At 37.3% G+C, this 17,096-nt stretch overlaps 1 protein-coding gene and 1 long non-coding RNA gene across 3 annotated transcripts in view; both read right to left on the minus strand.

Moving 5' to 3' along the window:
* LOC101743267 (uncharacterized) overlaps positions 1 to 15,866 on the minus strand; it is a 117,114-nt gene extending 101,248 nt beyond the window's left edge. Inside the window, exons 1-3 of the mRNA XM_062673703.1 lie at positions 15,366 to 15,866; positions 14,613 to 15,266; positions 4,893 to 4,981 (exon numbers count right to left, since the gene is read on the minus strand). Of these exons, the coding sequence (XP_062529687.1) occupies positions 4,893 to 4,981; positions 14,613 to 15,266; positions 15,366 to 15,795 (1,173 nt within the window). The 5' untranslated portion in view covers positions 15,796 to 15,866. The remainder of the gene's footprint in view (positions 1 to 4,892; positions 4,982 to 14,612; positions 15,267 to 15,365) is intronic.
* Positions 1 to 17,096, minus strand: part of LOC134200577 (uncharacterized) — a 481,544-nt gene that overhangs the window by 244,330 nt on the left and 220,118 nt on the right. The window lies entirely within an intron of this gene.

Below are 17,096 nucleotides of genomic sequence, written 5' to 3' on the forward strand. Positions count from 1 at the left end.
GCAAAGAAAAGACTTTATTTCTTTTTGAACTGTTACTTACATTATACTGTGGCATAAGTACGTGCAGTTAATATACCAAGCGACGTGATGATTACCCAAATACACCCCTCTTTCATATTTGGTCTGTAATTTTTCCGGAAAGAAACGTTGACATTGAATGAAGTATTTAATATCCGGCCGATGCCGAACATTGAATGAATATGGATCTGTATTTATTCCAGAGTCATATTTAAGAGCAACCACTGTATGTTTTTATCCAGAATACGAAGTTTAAAGAGTTTATTTAAGAAGTTGAAATCTTTTTTTAATTATTCGTTAATAAGCCACAGCGATCACGGAAACAAACAATAAAAATTCAATAACAAATAATTTCATTTCTCGATATTATTATAGTTGGAGCGAAAAAAAAGAGTTGAAATTGTTGAAATGAGTTCCAATTTTGTTACTACAAAACCGCCACAAAGCCGAATGCTTTAAATAAACAAAAAAAAGTTTGGGATGCTTTTGAAAAAAAAAAAGAAGATTTAAAAATAAATTCAATATTTTCCAGGTACATTTTCAATAGCGGACAAAGCGAAGTTCAGGAACAGAAACCATTTTTTGTCCCGGGGCAACTTTTATTGGCACGTCACAAATAGAGCACAATAAAATTTCATCCATTAATGAATTAGAAAACGCACTCAGCATGATAAATAAAGGGAAGCATTTCCTGAACATTTCATATCACACGTTAAAATTCAGGTTAACGTGTTTGTGAAATAAACGAAAGGTTTTTGTCGAAAAATGTAAAGAAATTATCAAGCAAAATTTTCAAATGATCAAGTTCGATCTTGCGTGAAATTGACAAACGATAATTTAATCGTATTTATGTTAATTCTCGAGGTATTTCAATATTTTTACTAAAAGGAGAAAAGGAGGCAGTTCATCTTACAATAGTTTGTTTGGTTTTCCACAAGAAGATTTAACTTACTTTTATATAAAACTATCAGTTCCTTCGTCTATTTATCTTTTTCTAAGTCTTTCCTTAAGACGAATGACGAATTTAAGCCCAATAAAATAAAATAAAAACGTAATAATGTGTACATATTTAAAAATTCAATTAGGAAATATCATACATTTGATTAAAAATCAAAGTAACTCATCAGGCATATGAATAAACATCTCTAGGAATGGCAGAGAGGAACTTTGCTCTCACGGTGGACTGTACGATACTAGAAATAAGGGCAGCTTTTAGCTTTACATTGATACTCTTAAAACACGATTCAGCATTAAAAAAACCACGATAAGTACAAGGAAATAGTAGGTAATTGGAAACCTGATTTATAGAAGAAAGCAGTACTACGCGAGGTCGTAAACCTATGGTAATGTCTACGTCTTTGTGTAATGTATGTATATATATATATATATATATATATATATATATATATATATATATATATATATATATATATATATATATATATATATATATATATATATATATATATATATATATATATATATATATATATATGTTTGCACTAAGTTTGTGTTCCTAATTCTTCTTTCCTTTTGCGGGCCTACTGGAAGAGATTTCAACATGAAATAAGTAGTGCCCTTGTACTCTGTATCCTTATTGTCGTGTTTCTTCTAACAGCTGTGTGTACAAAATATATTAAATAAATAAAATACTGCTCTGCTCTGCTGTAGTAATTCAACATAAAACTTCTAAAAAGAAGCCATGGCTTTATCTTCCAATAGACTTCTCGGTATGATTCCAAGGCTTCCTAAATTTTTATAAGAACTTAGACTGAAAATTGATAGTTGACTAATGGTGTCGTAACCCACCTGATATACATAAGTGGTAACTAGAGTGTATTTAGAAACAATGGATGAACACATAATTAACGGCCGTCTGGTGTAGTGGTAAGTGACATAGTCACTACCCAAGGGGGTCGCGGGTTCGAATCCCGCCAAGGGAAGATATTTGTATGATAAATATAAAGTGTCTTTTCCAGGGTTATGGATGTATATTAAATATATGTATGTGTATAATAAAAATCTTACATTTATTTCCGTTATCTGGTACCTGTAACACAAGTTCTTTACGAACTTATCACGCGACCAGTTAACGTGGCGTGATTGTTAATAAATATTTATTATTTATTTATTTACATAAATACCGCTGCAAATTAAGTTAAAATCTTAATTGAAGGCACGGATAGTTTCGGATGGTCCACCCTTCAAAATTTAACACACAATCGCTTTGAGGCAAGAATAGGTAGCCCGCCGCCGGTTAATTGAATCGATGGATCCCAAAGATAGATCCGCATTAACCCACGTGTTGGAACTCCGATCACAGCCCATGTAAAATATCATCGATTTTTGGCAACTTACAAAACTATCGAATTCAATTGGTTGATACGAACCGCAAACGTCATACGATAGTACTTCAAGAGTACTTTTACTGGTAAGCGGATTACTTACCAGACGCCTTTAACTAAGTATTATAATACAAAATATATTCCTTTGATAGGACTAAAGTTAGAGGAAGCCACTTTATTTTGATCTAAAATAGATAAAATTGATCGCAAAAGATTAAGCCGCTCGTCTGATCTGGTTTGATTTTTTTTCTTGCTGTAAGCAGCTTTCGATGCGGAAGAAAAAGTACAAGATTATATTTTTCAAAGGACGTACGTCGGTGTATTTTGGTTTCGAATTGAAAAAGGCTTCTTTTGCGCGCCTTGTCCTTTTAATGTGGCTTCAAAACGAAACTTATCGATGATATCCATGATTTCCATGAAGGTATATTTATTAATTTTACTTATTTTCTAATATATAAAATTCTCGTGTCACAATGTTCGTTCCCATACTCCTCCGAAACCGCTTGACCGATTCTCATGAAATTTTTTATGCATATTCAGTAAGCCTGAGAATCGGCTACTATCTATTTTTTATACCCCTAAGTGATTAGGGTTGTCCACCCCTAACATATTTTTTTTATTTGGACATATTTTTTTTGTTATAATGAGGTATTATGTGGTTGAATTAGGTTTTGTTATTTTTATTATATATTCATCCCTCATCGTTCACAGCACTACATACCTCTTTCACTCATTTACCACATCCTTACACACTTACAATAAGTTAGTTTTTTTTTCTACACTAGAAATACCCTAGAAATCTTATATATGGCAAAACAATGTTTGCCGGGTCAGCTAGTTTAAAATAATTTTGTATTCAGTTTCATGTTTCATCGGTATTACATTATAGATATATGTATCACAAATCCTTATTGGCTTTAGTTATTATTACAATAATATCAGGAGCAACGAGACAGGCAGACAATTTCCTAATGTTGAGATGGTATGGGACCTCAAAGATACCTAAATGTTGTTCAATCATGCATGGCGCTTATCTACGCGGCGTCATGGAACAAACAAGAAAACAAAGGCTTCTTTGAAAACTAGTCTTAATTATTAAAACTACTTATATATTTATCGATTATAATACCATCACATTTAATAAAGAGTAGTTCTTATAGTTGCTATTTCAACAATATCTGCGTTTTATTAGTGTATGCAGGCAAAATTACATCTACTTGTAACAATGTGCAGATTGCTACATTGTTGCCATTGGTAAATTTCTCTAACATTTCGATTCGTATTCAATGAACACGCCGCCTGTTGAATAAAATATGCTGAAGCCCTGATATATAACAGTGCCGTGCGATCGAGGTTACGGTTGCATTAGTAAAACAATTATCTATATATTAGTACGTGAAGCAAAAACTTTGTACCCCTTTTTACGAAAATTGCGCGGACGGAGGAGTATGAAATTTCCCACCCTTATAGAGAATATAGAGAAGGAGTGCAGAATATTAATATTTTTTTCATTTATGCATAAAAATACATTAGACCATTAAAAAAACATCACGCATCAAACTTTTCTTATTGCTTATAGTCTGTGGTCAAATTGAGAATAGATTAAATATTATTTGTCTTTATTAATAACTAGCTGTACCCGTCCGCTTCGTTGGGCATTTAAAAATAACATTATTATTTCTCACCCTCACAAAGATTCTCATCATTAACGCCCCCGCAACTGGTGTAGGGAGTCCAACACTCATATACCATGGATACCATGTTTGAAGTCAATCGGATGCATGGTTCAGTAGTTATAACGGAACATCCGTAAAAACCACTGTAGATTTATATATTAGTGTAGATATAGATTGCCTAAAGTGTAGTCTTGGCGAAATCTGTGACTATAGAAGTATTATAGTTGAATTTCGACTACCGCGGCACCACTAGTAATTCAAATTGAATGAGTGACTAGTTCAAAGCTCCAATAGGTAAAAAGATGGTGCAGCACTATTACTGAATATAATACCGAATTGGAAATTGCATTACGAATATAATTACGGTATTTTGAAAGTTGTACAAACTAGAATCCGAAGTACTTGAGAAGACGCGGCATACAGATTGTAATCTTAGTAGTACTTCGGGCATGTGGCCTGACGAAATCCTGACAGCTTGGAAAAACTAATAGTTATAGGTCACGTGGAAGGAAAGAGAAGTCGAGGAAGATCGCCAACCAGGTGGACGGGCATTGTAAAGGAGGCCACAAATACCAGCGTCCCAGGTGCCATTAAGCGGGCCGAATGCAGGCAACGTTGGAGGAAGCTGGTGCAGAAACTAGACCAAGGTGGTCATGACCCTCAGTAATGAGGCAGCGACGAAGAAGAAGAAACTAGAGTAGGATTTCAGGGTTTGTAACCATGAAACAATGAGCCACATCGCCACAATTTTTAAGTCACTTTGTCGTTCATAGACGAGATTCGAAGTTTTATATATGAGTAAATTTATTTACTTACTATTAAAAATGTATGCAGAAAATATTTTACTACTAACCTGATTGGGTCCAGTAAGATTCAGTCCGCAGGAGTTGCAACGGAGACATTCCTCATGATAGTGGTTGTTGTCATACAGCGGAGACGGTTCTGAAAATTGTCTCAGATTAGGTAGTGTAATTCTCAATTTATATAAACTATTACATTGGTTTTTAAGATATTCCTGATATATATAGAATTAAGATCTTGTAGAGATTTATTTGTGCCTTTGTTCGTGTTGTATGCGTGCCTTGTTACATCAGTTGGTCAAAAACACAACTGCTCTCAGTAGTACAGTGAACATTTCTGGAGCAGTGTCGGGATTCAAACATAGCGTATAACAATGCTAACATTCTATCAAGGGAGATTCAGATACTCAAGTGATTTTAGTGTATGGATAATAATATGTTTGCCAAATTACATCTAGATCGAATCAATATTCAATTGATTTACAACTACTTTTATTACGAGGCTGTAAGAGGTTCTTTATTACTCTCAATAAACATTTAACGGCGTCTATTAACCGAAGTTCTTACGTACAAACGGGGGAAGTACTTAAAAGTTTTCTATATCTGTGTAACAATGTAGGTACTTAAATTTACCTCGGATGTAATAAGGGTTCGTAGTTAAACAGTGCGTTGACTTAGTATTATTTTCTAATGACGGTAATCACAGCGTGGATATACTATGAGTAATATATCTTTATATAAAAAAGTTTGCATTGCTTAATATGTTATTGTATGATAAGTTAGTTAGTAAAGTCGTCGTGGCCTAAAGGATAAGAAGTCCGGTGCATTCGTATCAAGCGATGCACCGGTGTTCAAATCCCGCAGGCGGGTACCAATTTTACTAACGAAATACGTACTTAACAAATGTTCACGATTGACTTCCACGGTGAAGGAATAACATCGTGCAATAAAAATCAAACCCGCAAAATTATAATTTGCGTAATTACTGGTGGTAGGACCTTTTGTGAGTCCGCACGGGTAGGTACCACCGCCCCGCCTATTTCTGCCGTGAAGCAGTAATGCGTTTCGGTTTGAAGGGCGGGACAGCCGTTGTGACTATACTGAGACCTTAGAACTATATCTCAAGGTGTGTGGCGCATTTACGTTGTAGATGTCTATGGGCTCCAGTAACCACTTAACACTAGGTGGGCTGTGAGCTCGTCCACACATCTAAGCAATAAAAAAAAAATTATTAAGAAATACGTTTTTAATCTCTTTCGAAGCGGGTTATCGAGTAAAAATATTATATTATTGCGTATTCCTAATAAGTTAGGTTCACTAGTTTGACCGGAAAGGTTTTTAGTAATGTATTGATTTTTTAACCCAAAGACGGAAGAACGACTTCACGGTCCACGTGGTGTTAAGTGGTTACTGGAGCTCGTGGACATCACAGCGTGTATGACGCAAGCCACCTCGAGACATGAAGACTAAGTCTGAATTGTGTACTACAATAGTTGTCTCACTCTTCAAGCTAGAATACGGCTTCGCAGCAGAAAAAGGCGGAATGGTAGTACCTACCTAACCACTAATTTCTATTCTATCAGCCCACAGACGTCCACTGCTGGAGATCGACCTCCCCCAAGCCTCGCCACAAAGACCGATCCTACGCTGCCTACATGCAGCGGATCCTCGCAATCCTCAATAGGACGTTGGTCCATCTTGTTTGAGGCCTACCTACGCTACGTCTCCGGAAGACGCAGTCGCCACTCAAGACCATTCTGGCCCCAACGGCCATCCGTTTTAAGAGCAATGTGCTCTGCCCACAGCCACTTCAACATCGCAATCCTTTGGTTTACGGTATGGTTTTCCAGCGAATCTCCTCATTTCAGATTTGATCTCCTAGGGAAATTCCGAGTATAGCCCGCTCTATTACTATTTTGGTGACCTTGAGCCTTATCTTAAGGCCCACTGTGAGCGACCACGTCTCAGTGCCATAAATCATCACTGGCAATACCCACAGGCCACAGACTTTCGTCTTGAGACACTGTGATATTTTTGATGAGAAGATTTTACGCAGATTTTACGTACCTACTAAAACCAGTTAGAAAAGTAGAATCTTGTTTATTAAACACAGTTTATATGTGAATAAGTACACTGAACCAGAATTTGTATGTGGTTGGTAAAAAGCGAAAGCGAATTTCACCTCTGGCATTATGCCAAAGGGTAAAGTAGTGTAGCTCGGAAAGTTGCCAAAAGTGGAGGCTTAAAATTTTAAGTCTCCGTTACAAATGGCTGGTGTCGTAGCAAGTCATAACTTTCGATCTAATATAGTTCAGAAATACGTTCTCCAGGGAATACTTGTTCAAAAAAGTAAGCAGTGAAAATAAATCAAGCCGAAAGAACTGGAAAGTTTGAAACTTCATCTATTTTCTGTCCTTTTCGCAGTCTTTCAAAATTTTATGAACTAGTTCGAACAGAAACAGCTATCAGAAATAGCATTGAAGCCAATTCCATATCTCAGGGAATGGACTGAAAAAATTACTCCAGTCATCTGTCGACCTTGTATGTAGGAGCTGGAATTTTATTTTGAGTGGGATGACCTAGCAAGTAAAAGAATGCACACATTATACAATGCTTTCCCGAACTAAGATGTCCATAGGTTCTTATGTCCAAATGCTATTGCACGATTTAAGCGAACGTTTTGAACTTGAGGAGTACAGAACATGGGAATGATAAAAACTATTCCAAGGATTTTTACTGGTGGTAGGACCTCTTGTGAGTCCGCACGGGTAGGTACCACCGCCCCGTCTATTTCTACCGTGAAGCAGTAATGCGTTTCGATTTGAAGGGTGGGGCAGCCGTTGTAACTATACTGAGACCTTAGAACTTATATCTCAAGGTGTGTGGCGCATTTACGCTGTAGATGTCTATGGGTTCCAGTAACCAGTTAAGACCAGGTGGGCTGTGAGTTCGTCCACACATCTAGGCAATAAAAAATATAAAAAATAAAAAGGATCGTCTGTTCGTTCTCTCTGCCTCATTTTAGGTACAGAAGGTAGTTTTGATTTAATTACATAATCTTCACTCGCACCGAACTTGCAAATTCAGGATAGCAAATTTCAAAAAAAGCAAGTTCCCAAAAAGCAATTTTAACAAAGCAAGCAAGCAAAAGGAAGCAAATTTAAAAAAAAAACTTTGAAACTTGAACTTCTATCACCACATTTTGTTGCATTGCCTGATGGTTTTGAGCTCTATTAATATCTATTTAAAATATAAATTCTTTATCTCATCAGGGTTCAAGAAGAGACTTGAAAGACAGTTTCACAATTGTACTGGAAAAACATAGAAGTTAGCGAGGTACTAAAAACTTGTTAAATCATTATTAGAATCTAAGTAATATTACTATGAAGAATTTACAGAGTATTTTCTTAGTTGATTTGTTTTTTATTTATTAAATAACTTCTCTGATCCAGCCTCCAACCTCTTATGACGTTTAATTTGTAATTAGCACAGGTTCTAACAACTTTCCTCGGGGTGGCGCCGCGTGTCTGGTTGTAGTGTTGACCGCGGGAACCCCCCTACTCTGAACGGGTTCTGACCCCGGACGAAGATCGGACGTCGGGTGTAAGAGTGCAGGGGAGTCGTTTAGTGGGTGGGCCCTAAAATCCTTGGGCCCGCGATCTGCTCTCAACACCTGCAGATCGTTGAGTCTCACATACCCCGCGCGCCCCCTAGGCGCGGGGACATCGTAGGAGGTTCGGCCCCCGGCCCGAAAAAAAAAAAGGTTCTAACAACTTTTTTTTCATTCAACCTAAGGTTAATCTACGAGGTAAAAATCTGTCAATGTGCATACATCTTTGAGATATTATTGTCGAAATTTAAAATTGCGATTTGTGCGCTGTATATTATTATAAAATATCTTCGTTCAAAATTTTAATAAATTGCCTCGGGCCAAGATAATAGAACTTGTGTAAATTTTAACCTCGCACTTAAAGTCAATTAGAATCGCGATTCCCATTGTAATTGTATGTAAATTTATTACGGTTGAGTTAGAGTTTCATTTTAGTTAGATTTTAAAAAGCAATATTGGATCTGTTTTGGGTTTTGTGTCGAAAAGTGATGTAGATTTTAAGGTTTGAGAGGATTTTATTATTGCTTTGGTGAGCAGACGAGCATGCAGACCAGACAAAAACTGGTCATTGTCGCAAAGTAAGGTTACGAACAACGTCGCGCCACTTCTACCTATGTATATTTTTCAGAATTAGATTTGTATTACCAGTGTAAAATGGCAGATAAACATTGAGAACCTCATTGGAAAATGTGATAGCGTTCGTTGAAAGTATAATAGTTACAGAAAAAAAAAGTTGCAGAGTATTATTAGCTTCGGCTTTTAGCACGAAGAGATAAAAGAATTTGGTAGTTTGGTAGTTTTTTGTCCCTACCTAAGCTGATAACTTTCGAGGACTATGTCAGGGTAACCTGATGAGTAGGTTAGTTCACGGAGCTCTAACCTGGGAACGTTGCTAATACTAGCCCTAGCAAGAGCAGTGCTTCGCAGAATCTACCACCGGATCGGAAAAGCGACCCACTGAGAAGATCCCGCGAGAGCCTCTGTGGGATATGTCTGTGGGTTAATTTACTCGTCGAACTCTTTATCGTAAGCGACGGGTTGGACGAGAACGGTGACCAGTATGGTAGGAATGTTCTTTGCTATTATGATATCGTATTCGGTGACAGCAGGGCATTGGTATCACTATTGAACGTGTGAAACTATATCCATGTTCTGTTTTTTTATCGACAGTCAATCTACAGCACGTTACGAAGTAGGATTATAGACACATTTTTTTTAATAACGCTGTGTCTCTCAGTGTTTAAATATGCCCATTTTAACATCACTCCTTGTTAAGCAGTGATGTAAAACGTAAACTTTCGTGAAACACATTATTATTTCAATTTCGTTAGTATTGGTATTTTAGTCCATATTTGATTGGGAACTCCTGAAACAACTACTAACATTTACATAATTTTAATAACACAGTCGTTTAAATTATTTTGATACAGACGAGGTATTTTGAAGCCCTAAATGAAACTAAATAATTGGAACAGATATTGAAATACGAACGAATTTGATTGAAAACAGGGCGTAATTAATATCACGCTAGAGCGGTAAAATGGATCGTAAATAAAGCATTTGCTTTTTATAGCGAAGGTATAATCAAAGATGATATTGTTACGGGCCGTGGGAGTTATATTGTTTCAATATTCAGTTGGTTTATCGTTCTTGTATATGCAAGTTATTGTTAATAAAAATGAGTAGGTAATGAATGATATGAAATTTTCCGCGAGAAATTTCTGGGAGAAGCCGAAATTTTATGCCTTTGTTTGTCTTCCTCGTAATATCTTACATTATCATGTATTAAATCGATACTTTCTAATATTACTTTTTTGATCGTCTATAGTCATTTAACATGTAAAATATGATGCTGTATTTATTTATTTGTTCGAGACTCATTAAGTTAAGCCTCTGTAGAGTTGTTGTTGGTGGTTTAAGGAGGGTTTCTATTATAGTTTCAACGAACGGACTTATAAAAAAAGCACGTCTGTTAGCAACACCCTTCATAAGCAAGCAACATTTTAAAATGTAATCTTTAGTTTCTTGGAAGGATCTTAACTTTTTCTCTCTATTTTATTTGTTAAAATTGTTGATTCGTTAAAAATAAAATAATTATTTCCTCAATTTTTTTTTTCTGAAGATCAAACTGTTTTACTTTTTCATTTCTTTTATTTGTTTCCTTATATGCTTCATTCACTTTAATTGTAAACACAATAAGTAACGGCAATATAATTCCTAATACATTTTTAACTTTTCAAGCGGAAACACCGTAATATCCCTTTAAAAATTATGTTATGATACTTCAGAACAAAGTATCCGAGTTCGTTATAAATCAGGCATTAATTAAATTAAGCGAAGAGAAAATGACACGGCAGGTTGATAAATTTTGATTGCTCTAACTTCGAAATGTACTCGTACTGTTGGGAATTTGATGAGTCAGGAGTACCAAGATTTATTCAAACAAACAGGGACTGTTTTGTGAAAAGAGGAATGCAGTAAATGAAAAAATAATTTTATATTACAAAAAAATGTGGTTTTCGAGACTCGTAGATATAATAAAAAAAAGGGTGCGTGTACTTATGTACGCGCGTAAGAAGTTATACTTTATTTTTATTAAATTTATTTATTTATTTTTTATTTAAATTTTAATCAATTTGAAAAAAAAATCGATTAAACAACATCCTCAGACACGCATATTGGACATACCTTTTCTTGACATCGTATAAATTCGGTAATTCTCGGTACGGTACGGAAAGTTCACCTGCGTCTATATTCAGACTCGCCAAGATACGTCGGTCGTATTGTAATGAGCGATTTAGTGGACAACTTCATTCTGTTAATTTTGTGTCACGGTGCGCGCGCATCGTAAAATTTCACTCTCATCAATTTTTCATAACGCGCCTAAAGAAGTACAACTTCAAAAATTAATGCAATATGTGAATATCGCTTTTATTGTCTTGAGTTTATTATCAAATAACTCGTATGCACTCTGGTGAAACACCCAGTCGAACAAATACTAGATTCTACAATTTCACCACAAGACACGACCAAAAACTTTAATGACAATTTTTTTATAATTAGACGGTAGTTAGTATCACCAGAGTTCTATCGCAAAGGCATAAATGACCTTCCTATTAGATGGCAGCAACGTATAGATAATAATGGTAGGTATTTTGATTAAATAAATATGTTAAATGAAAAAGAATTTCAATTTTTCAATAAAAAATTTGCAATTACTTTATTTATCATACTTTATCAACTCTGCCAATGCCGTCTGCCAAGCCCGGATGAGAAAAGAGGAGGGTTGAGTTGAAGTTTGACGGCAGAAATAGGCAGGGTGGTGGTACCTACCCGCGCGGACTCACAAGAGGTCCTACCACCAGTAAAAAAACCTTGAAGAAGTTCTCTTTCAACTCTTCCACTGCCGTGGAAGGACGCGGGGAGTATTTTCCCAAGAAAGCCTCACGAGGCCACGACCCTCAGGATTGAGGATTATCGACGCAAGGAGGAGGATCATACTTTAACCCCTAATACTTTTTGCACGCCATGTGACAATAAAAGATTGACATCCTAAAATAAATGGAATACTGGAATTTTATGAATTTTGAGTGTCTGGTTTCATGTATAAGTAACCAATGCTCTGTCTGACCCAAAGCAGTCTCGCAGTCCAGTTTCATGAGACTATTTTTTACAAAACGAAACTTCCTTCGGACCTCATGTCTCAAAAAGAGTGTTCAAGCTGTCTCAGTAGCAGCGGATGGGTGGCGAGCTAAATATGTACAAGTGATTATTCTATTTCATACGCATTAAGGTGGTGGTATATTTTAGTTACGAGTTTGGAAAAGGTCTGCTCACATCCTGTATATTGTGTAAATCTGTAACTATTTACCTTTTGAGTTATATTAAGAGCTTAGTACATATAATTTCATTCATTAGCTAATAATAATAATAATAATAAACGTATAATATAATAATAATAAAAATTGTTTTACTATAATATATAGCTCTTGCGCCACTCGTAGTCAAACAATCAAACATGTGATGTGTAGACCTCTACGAAGGAGCTACGAAGCTACGGAATCGATGTAGCGAAAAGTTCAATGAAAAAGCGAATATTAAGATTAGTTGAAGGTAAACTCACGGTTCGTATCGCATGCGGTGTTGGAAAGTGCAGAGGCGAGTGATCGCTTACCGTCAGGTGGACTGCTTGTCTGTTTTGGTAAGATTACGATTATAAAATAATTTGCATGAAGTTTTCATGGAATGTTTAGTTATGTAAAAAGAATAAAAATGAATTTAAAATGTTATTAGATTTTAAAATGTCGTCAATGTAAAATATCAAGTTTCACTCACCATCGCTATGGCTTACAATGCGGGTCACACCTATCGACGTTTTTTTCCTTAATTTAAATGTTACTAATCTAAATCCGCTCTTAAAACTATAAAATAGTCATATTTTTTGCAAAAATCCAATAAATTGTATCAACTTAAATATAATTGGTGTTTTGTTTAATACACTTGGAGGCAATCAGTTCAAAAGTTCATAAAGTTATTTAAACATCACTAGTAGTATTTTCGATACGCGAGTTAATTTACGATAAAAATAAACAATATCAGCACAACACCTTCATAATAGTTTATTTAAATTTATATACTTTCAGATCGGAATTATCGCATAAGAAAAACCGAATGACCGCATTTTTATCAAGAATAAATTTGATTTACAAAAAAAAAAAACAATAGATTCGTTGTAACTTCTACGTTGAACGGTTGATTTTTAGTATATATTTTTTTATCACGCTTTTAAGCTATCAGATATATTGTTGTTGAGGTTATCCGTTGTCTACGGTACGTCACTTTCGTTCTAGTAAACATGGCAGTGGTCGCAACAGATGAGAAGGCGCGGGCGAGCGGGCCTGCGCCACGAGTTCACGTTCATCTCATCTCGATATGATCCGCGCGATCGCGCTGTTACTTGTGCCATTCCGAAATGACAGCTAGCTACATCAGGACTCCACTGTGGCGCTACTGAGCATACCTCTCTCTCACAAAAGAGAGTCCCTCTCACTTTTGCCTCCTTGTCGACAAAACAGCTCGTAGACAGAGAGACGAGAGCTACCGACGAATCGATTGGCTGACGAAAATGGGCGGGGGTCGAGCACGTGGCTAGGCCGTGGTTAGTGAGTAGGGCTCGTATCGCAAGTGAGTTTACTGTTGTAATTTGCTTCACGTACCGCGAAAGCTGTTCAGCTCGTGTTGGAATGAAAGTTCGCGCCACTCGTTTATCTTTGAACACGTTTTAAATTTGTATGCAACTTGTGCAACTTAAGTTAAGATTTAGTGTATTAGGATTGCAATATTTATCCGTATGGCTATTTTAAATAAAATTTGAACGATGTCGTGTTATTTTGTTTTGTTTCTAATAAATAAATTCAATCGCATCGACATATCGACTAACTTAATTGCTAGATTTTTAAAGGCTAGAATTATGTTTGTATGAAAGATACTCAATGAGTCTAGAAACGATTTTTGTATTTTAAATGGCACCTTGCCTAATATCTTTACCTAAAGATCGTTTTGAGACACGCACACTCTGAAGATAGTATCAAAGAATTCTTCACATTGTAACCGATAGACAGATCGATGCTGTGTGAGACAACGTAGTTGTGTTGACCCTCTTGTGCTTGGGACGCTGTGACATTGAAAATTTCAATGCATAATAAATGCTCATTAAATAGGGTACGGCAGAATTCTTTTATCGTAGAATCACTATGAATTCATGTGTGTTAGTAATAAATTTGTTCACAAGCTACCTTGTACCACAAAAAACCTTGCCCCAGATTCGCTTCGCCGTCTACTTCAGTCATGCGATTGTAACATGTGCTTTATCTGTTCGAACACATTCGTGCTTACCAATGAAAGTGAAAACCTAAATAAAATATTGACTTAGTTAAACCAGAATATAAATATTGTATATTGAACCGAGAAGCAACGTGTAGAGTTGTTTGATTTATATAGATATGGTGTCGTGTATGAGCAACATGTTTATGTAGACCAACTAAAGTAAGTTAGCGATTTGGTTATGCTCTTGCATTGTCGATGCCTGTGAGTGACAGAAACATGTGTCTTTCAGACTGTCAGAATCACATCTGGCTTAGAAGAGAGTATAAAATTAGCTTACCTGTTTGCGTGCTGGAATCGAAGAATGTGCTTGTTGTCTCAACAGTCATAGTTCCTATCGTTCCGTCCAATATTTGTGTTGATGAATCGCGTCGACCGCGTGCTCGCATGCAAGCGTCATCGCTTTGTGAGCTTTGTCGTCTAAAGTTTCGGCACCTTATCATCTCTTCGGTTGTAGATTGTCGTCGAAAACCGCGAGCAATTAATATTTCTTCTGTTGTCGATTGCCTCCGGATCATAGTGCGCTCCGGAGGACGTGCACACGGGCTTGGATCCCGGCTGGAGCATGAACTGGATTCTGGGCTTCTAGCCCTACCCATTCTTGCACAAGAAGCTTGACGCCGTAATCTGCTTCGGCGACGGGCTGCCGAAGGACTCAATTCCCCACCACCTGCCCGGTCGGGACTTAATTGTGAACGGTCACGTCTTGGACGAGCAGCAGAATCAGGACTAAGAGAATCTCTTCTAACTCTTCCTTCATCATCGGGACCTAAGGATGGACCAGAGTCCCTTCGCCTGGCTCCAGGAGGACCAGTCGGATCATCGAATGCTGTAGCTTGTCTTTGTAGTCTGCCCAGTCGGCGTTCCGGGCTTGCAGCTGCACGAGAATCTCGTCTCGCCCGACCACACTGTGTAGTCGAGTCTCGGCGACCTCCCAAATTTAACGGAGCTTTTCCAACGGGAGTGGTCGCTTGATTAGTCTGTGCAGCTTGAGTGCCTTGGCTTGTTTGAACTGACTGCGATGTGCTGGTCGTCGGTACTGTTGGTGAGGTCGGTGATGGTGTCACAGCCGACGTTATAATCGTAGGCATAGTCATAGGGTGGCATTCTCCGTCAGATCGGCTTGGTTCGTGGACAGTGACTACGGTTACCGATGGTGGTTGAGTCGAAGGACCCGGATCGGAAGATACTTCTACGAAAGATGGTGCAGCAGGTGGAGGTGGAGAGCTGCGTCGCTTCCTGTGTGTTGCTACAATGCGTGGTGGCTGAGCAATTATGGAATCACGTCTATGTCTAGTACCATCAACTGAATCTCTACGTTCCTTTTCTTCAGAACTACGACGTTTCATACGTTTATCTTTTGTTGGTATAATAATAGTTGAATCCCTTCGTTCAAAATAATTCGAAAATTCCGCTCGGAAATCTGGCTGAGCCGATTTCGAATCACGACGCTTGGAAGCCATGGACTTAATTCCAGAATCAGCTGATGAATCACGCCGTCGACGTGGTGGGGGTTCGGATCGTGTCCACGGCAGGGATCGAGCTAGGTCGGCAAGTGTTTCTCTTCTAGAGAGTGGGGCTCTCTGTCTTCTGGGAGCACCGCCGCCTCCCCATTCACGGAGAATGTCAGTCAGCTGGGCCAGGGATGAACGACGACGACGAGGTCCACCTGCCATAAGCAAATCGTTATTAATCTAATCTGATCTTAATGTTAAGCGGAAAATATTCACAACGATTATTTGTTATTATTTAATCAATATATTAATACGTGAAGCAAAAACTTTGTATCCCTTTTTACGAAAATTGCGCGGACGGAGAAGTATGAAATTTTTCACACTTATAGAGAATATAGAGAAGAAGTGCACAATGCTAATATGTTTTTAAAATTATGCATAAAAAATACATTAAATCAATAAAGAAAACATTACACACACTATCATGTATTTGACACACACTCACACACATATACTCTTTGTTTATTGTCAAACTTTTGTTATTGCTTAAAGTCTGTAGTCAAATTGAGAATAAGTTAGTATTGTTTATCTTTAATATTACGAGTATTTGTCTATAGTGTAGTCTTGGCGAAATCTGTAACAATAGGACCATAATAATGTTGAAACTTATAATTTCAATTAATTATAGTCGAATTTCGACTACTGCGGGACCACTAGTATATTAAAATTTATCAAATTTAGAATTATCTTAAAAAATTAGCCTTACCTCTGGGTTGATCTGAGACGTCGGGCTCTGGCGGCGATAGACAGGATACTTGCGCCGCAGAATCTCTTCGGCTGCCGAGTCTTTGCCTTAGTGTGGACTCTTCTAGCGTGGAACGGGTCAGCTCGTCCCAGCCGTTGCCGCCGGCCCACACAAGCCCCACTTGGTGGGACAGTATCGGGAGGTTGCAAACGAAACATATTGCGGTCATTGTCCTGTCAAAAGATGGGGCAGTGTTAAGATTACAACGTTATAAATGTAAAAAATAATAATGTGGTGAGTGAGAGAACGAGCCAAGGACAATTACTTACGATTTGTTTTTATGAAAATTAGTGTCTCTACACATGTAGACAGTGATACGTGGTTTACTAGGGACACGGAGCGAACAAGCGTGAAGTCTCATATCGCGCCCTTGTGTTCGCATCAACGGCCTGATAAAACTGAACTACCGATATTAAGTAATAACCACTCCTATGCCTGTCGACACGTATTATCAACAAACAATTGGCGATAAGTGCACCATTCCTATGGGAGACCTACGCCGCCT

This window comes from Bombyx mori, chromosome 18, assembly GCF_030269925.1.
Source record: "Bombyx mori chromosome 18, ASM3026992v2".
Lineage (NCBI taxonomy): Eukaryota > Metazoa > Arthropoda > Insecta > Lepidoptera > Bombycidae > Bombyx > Bombyx mori.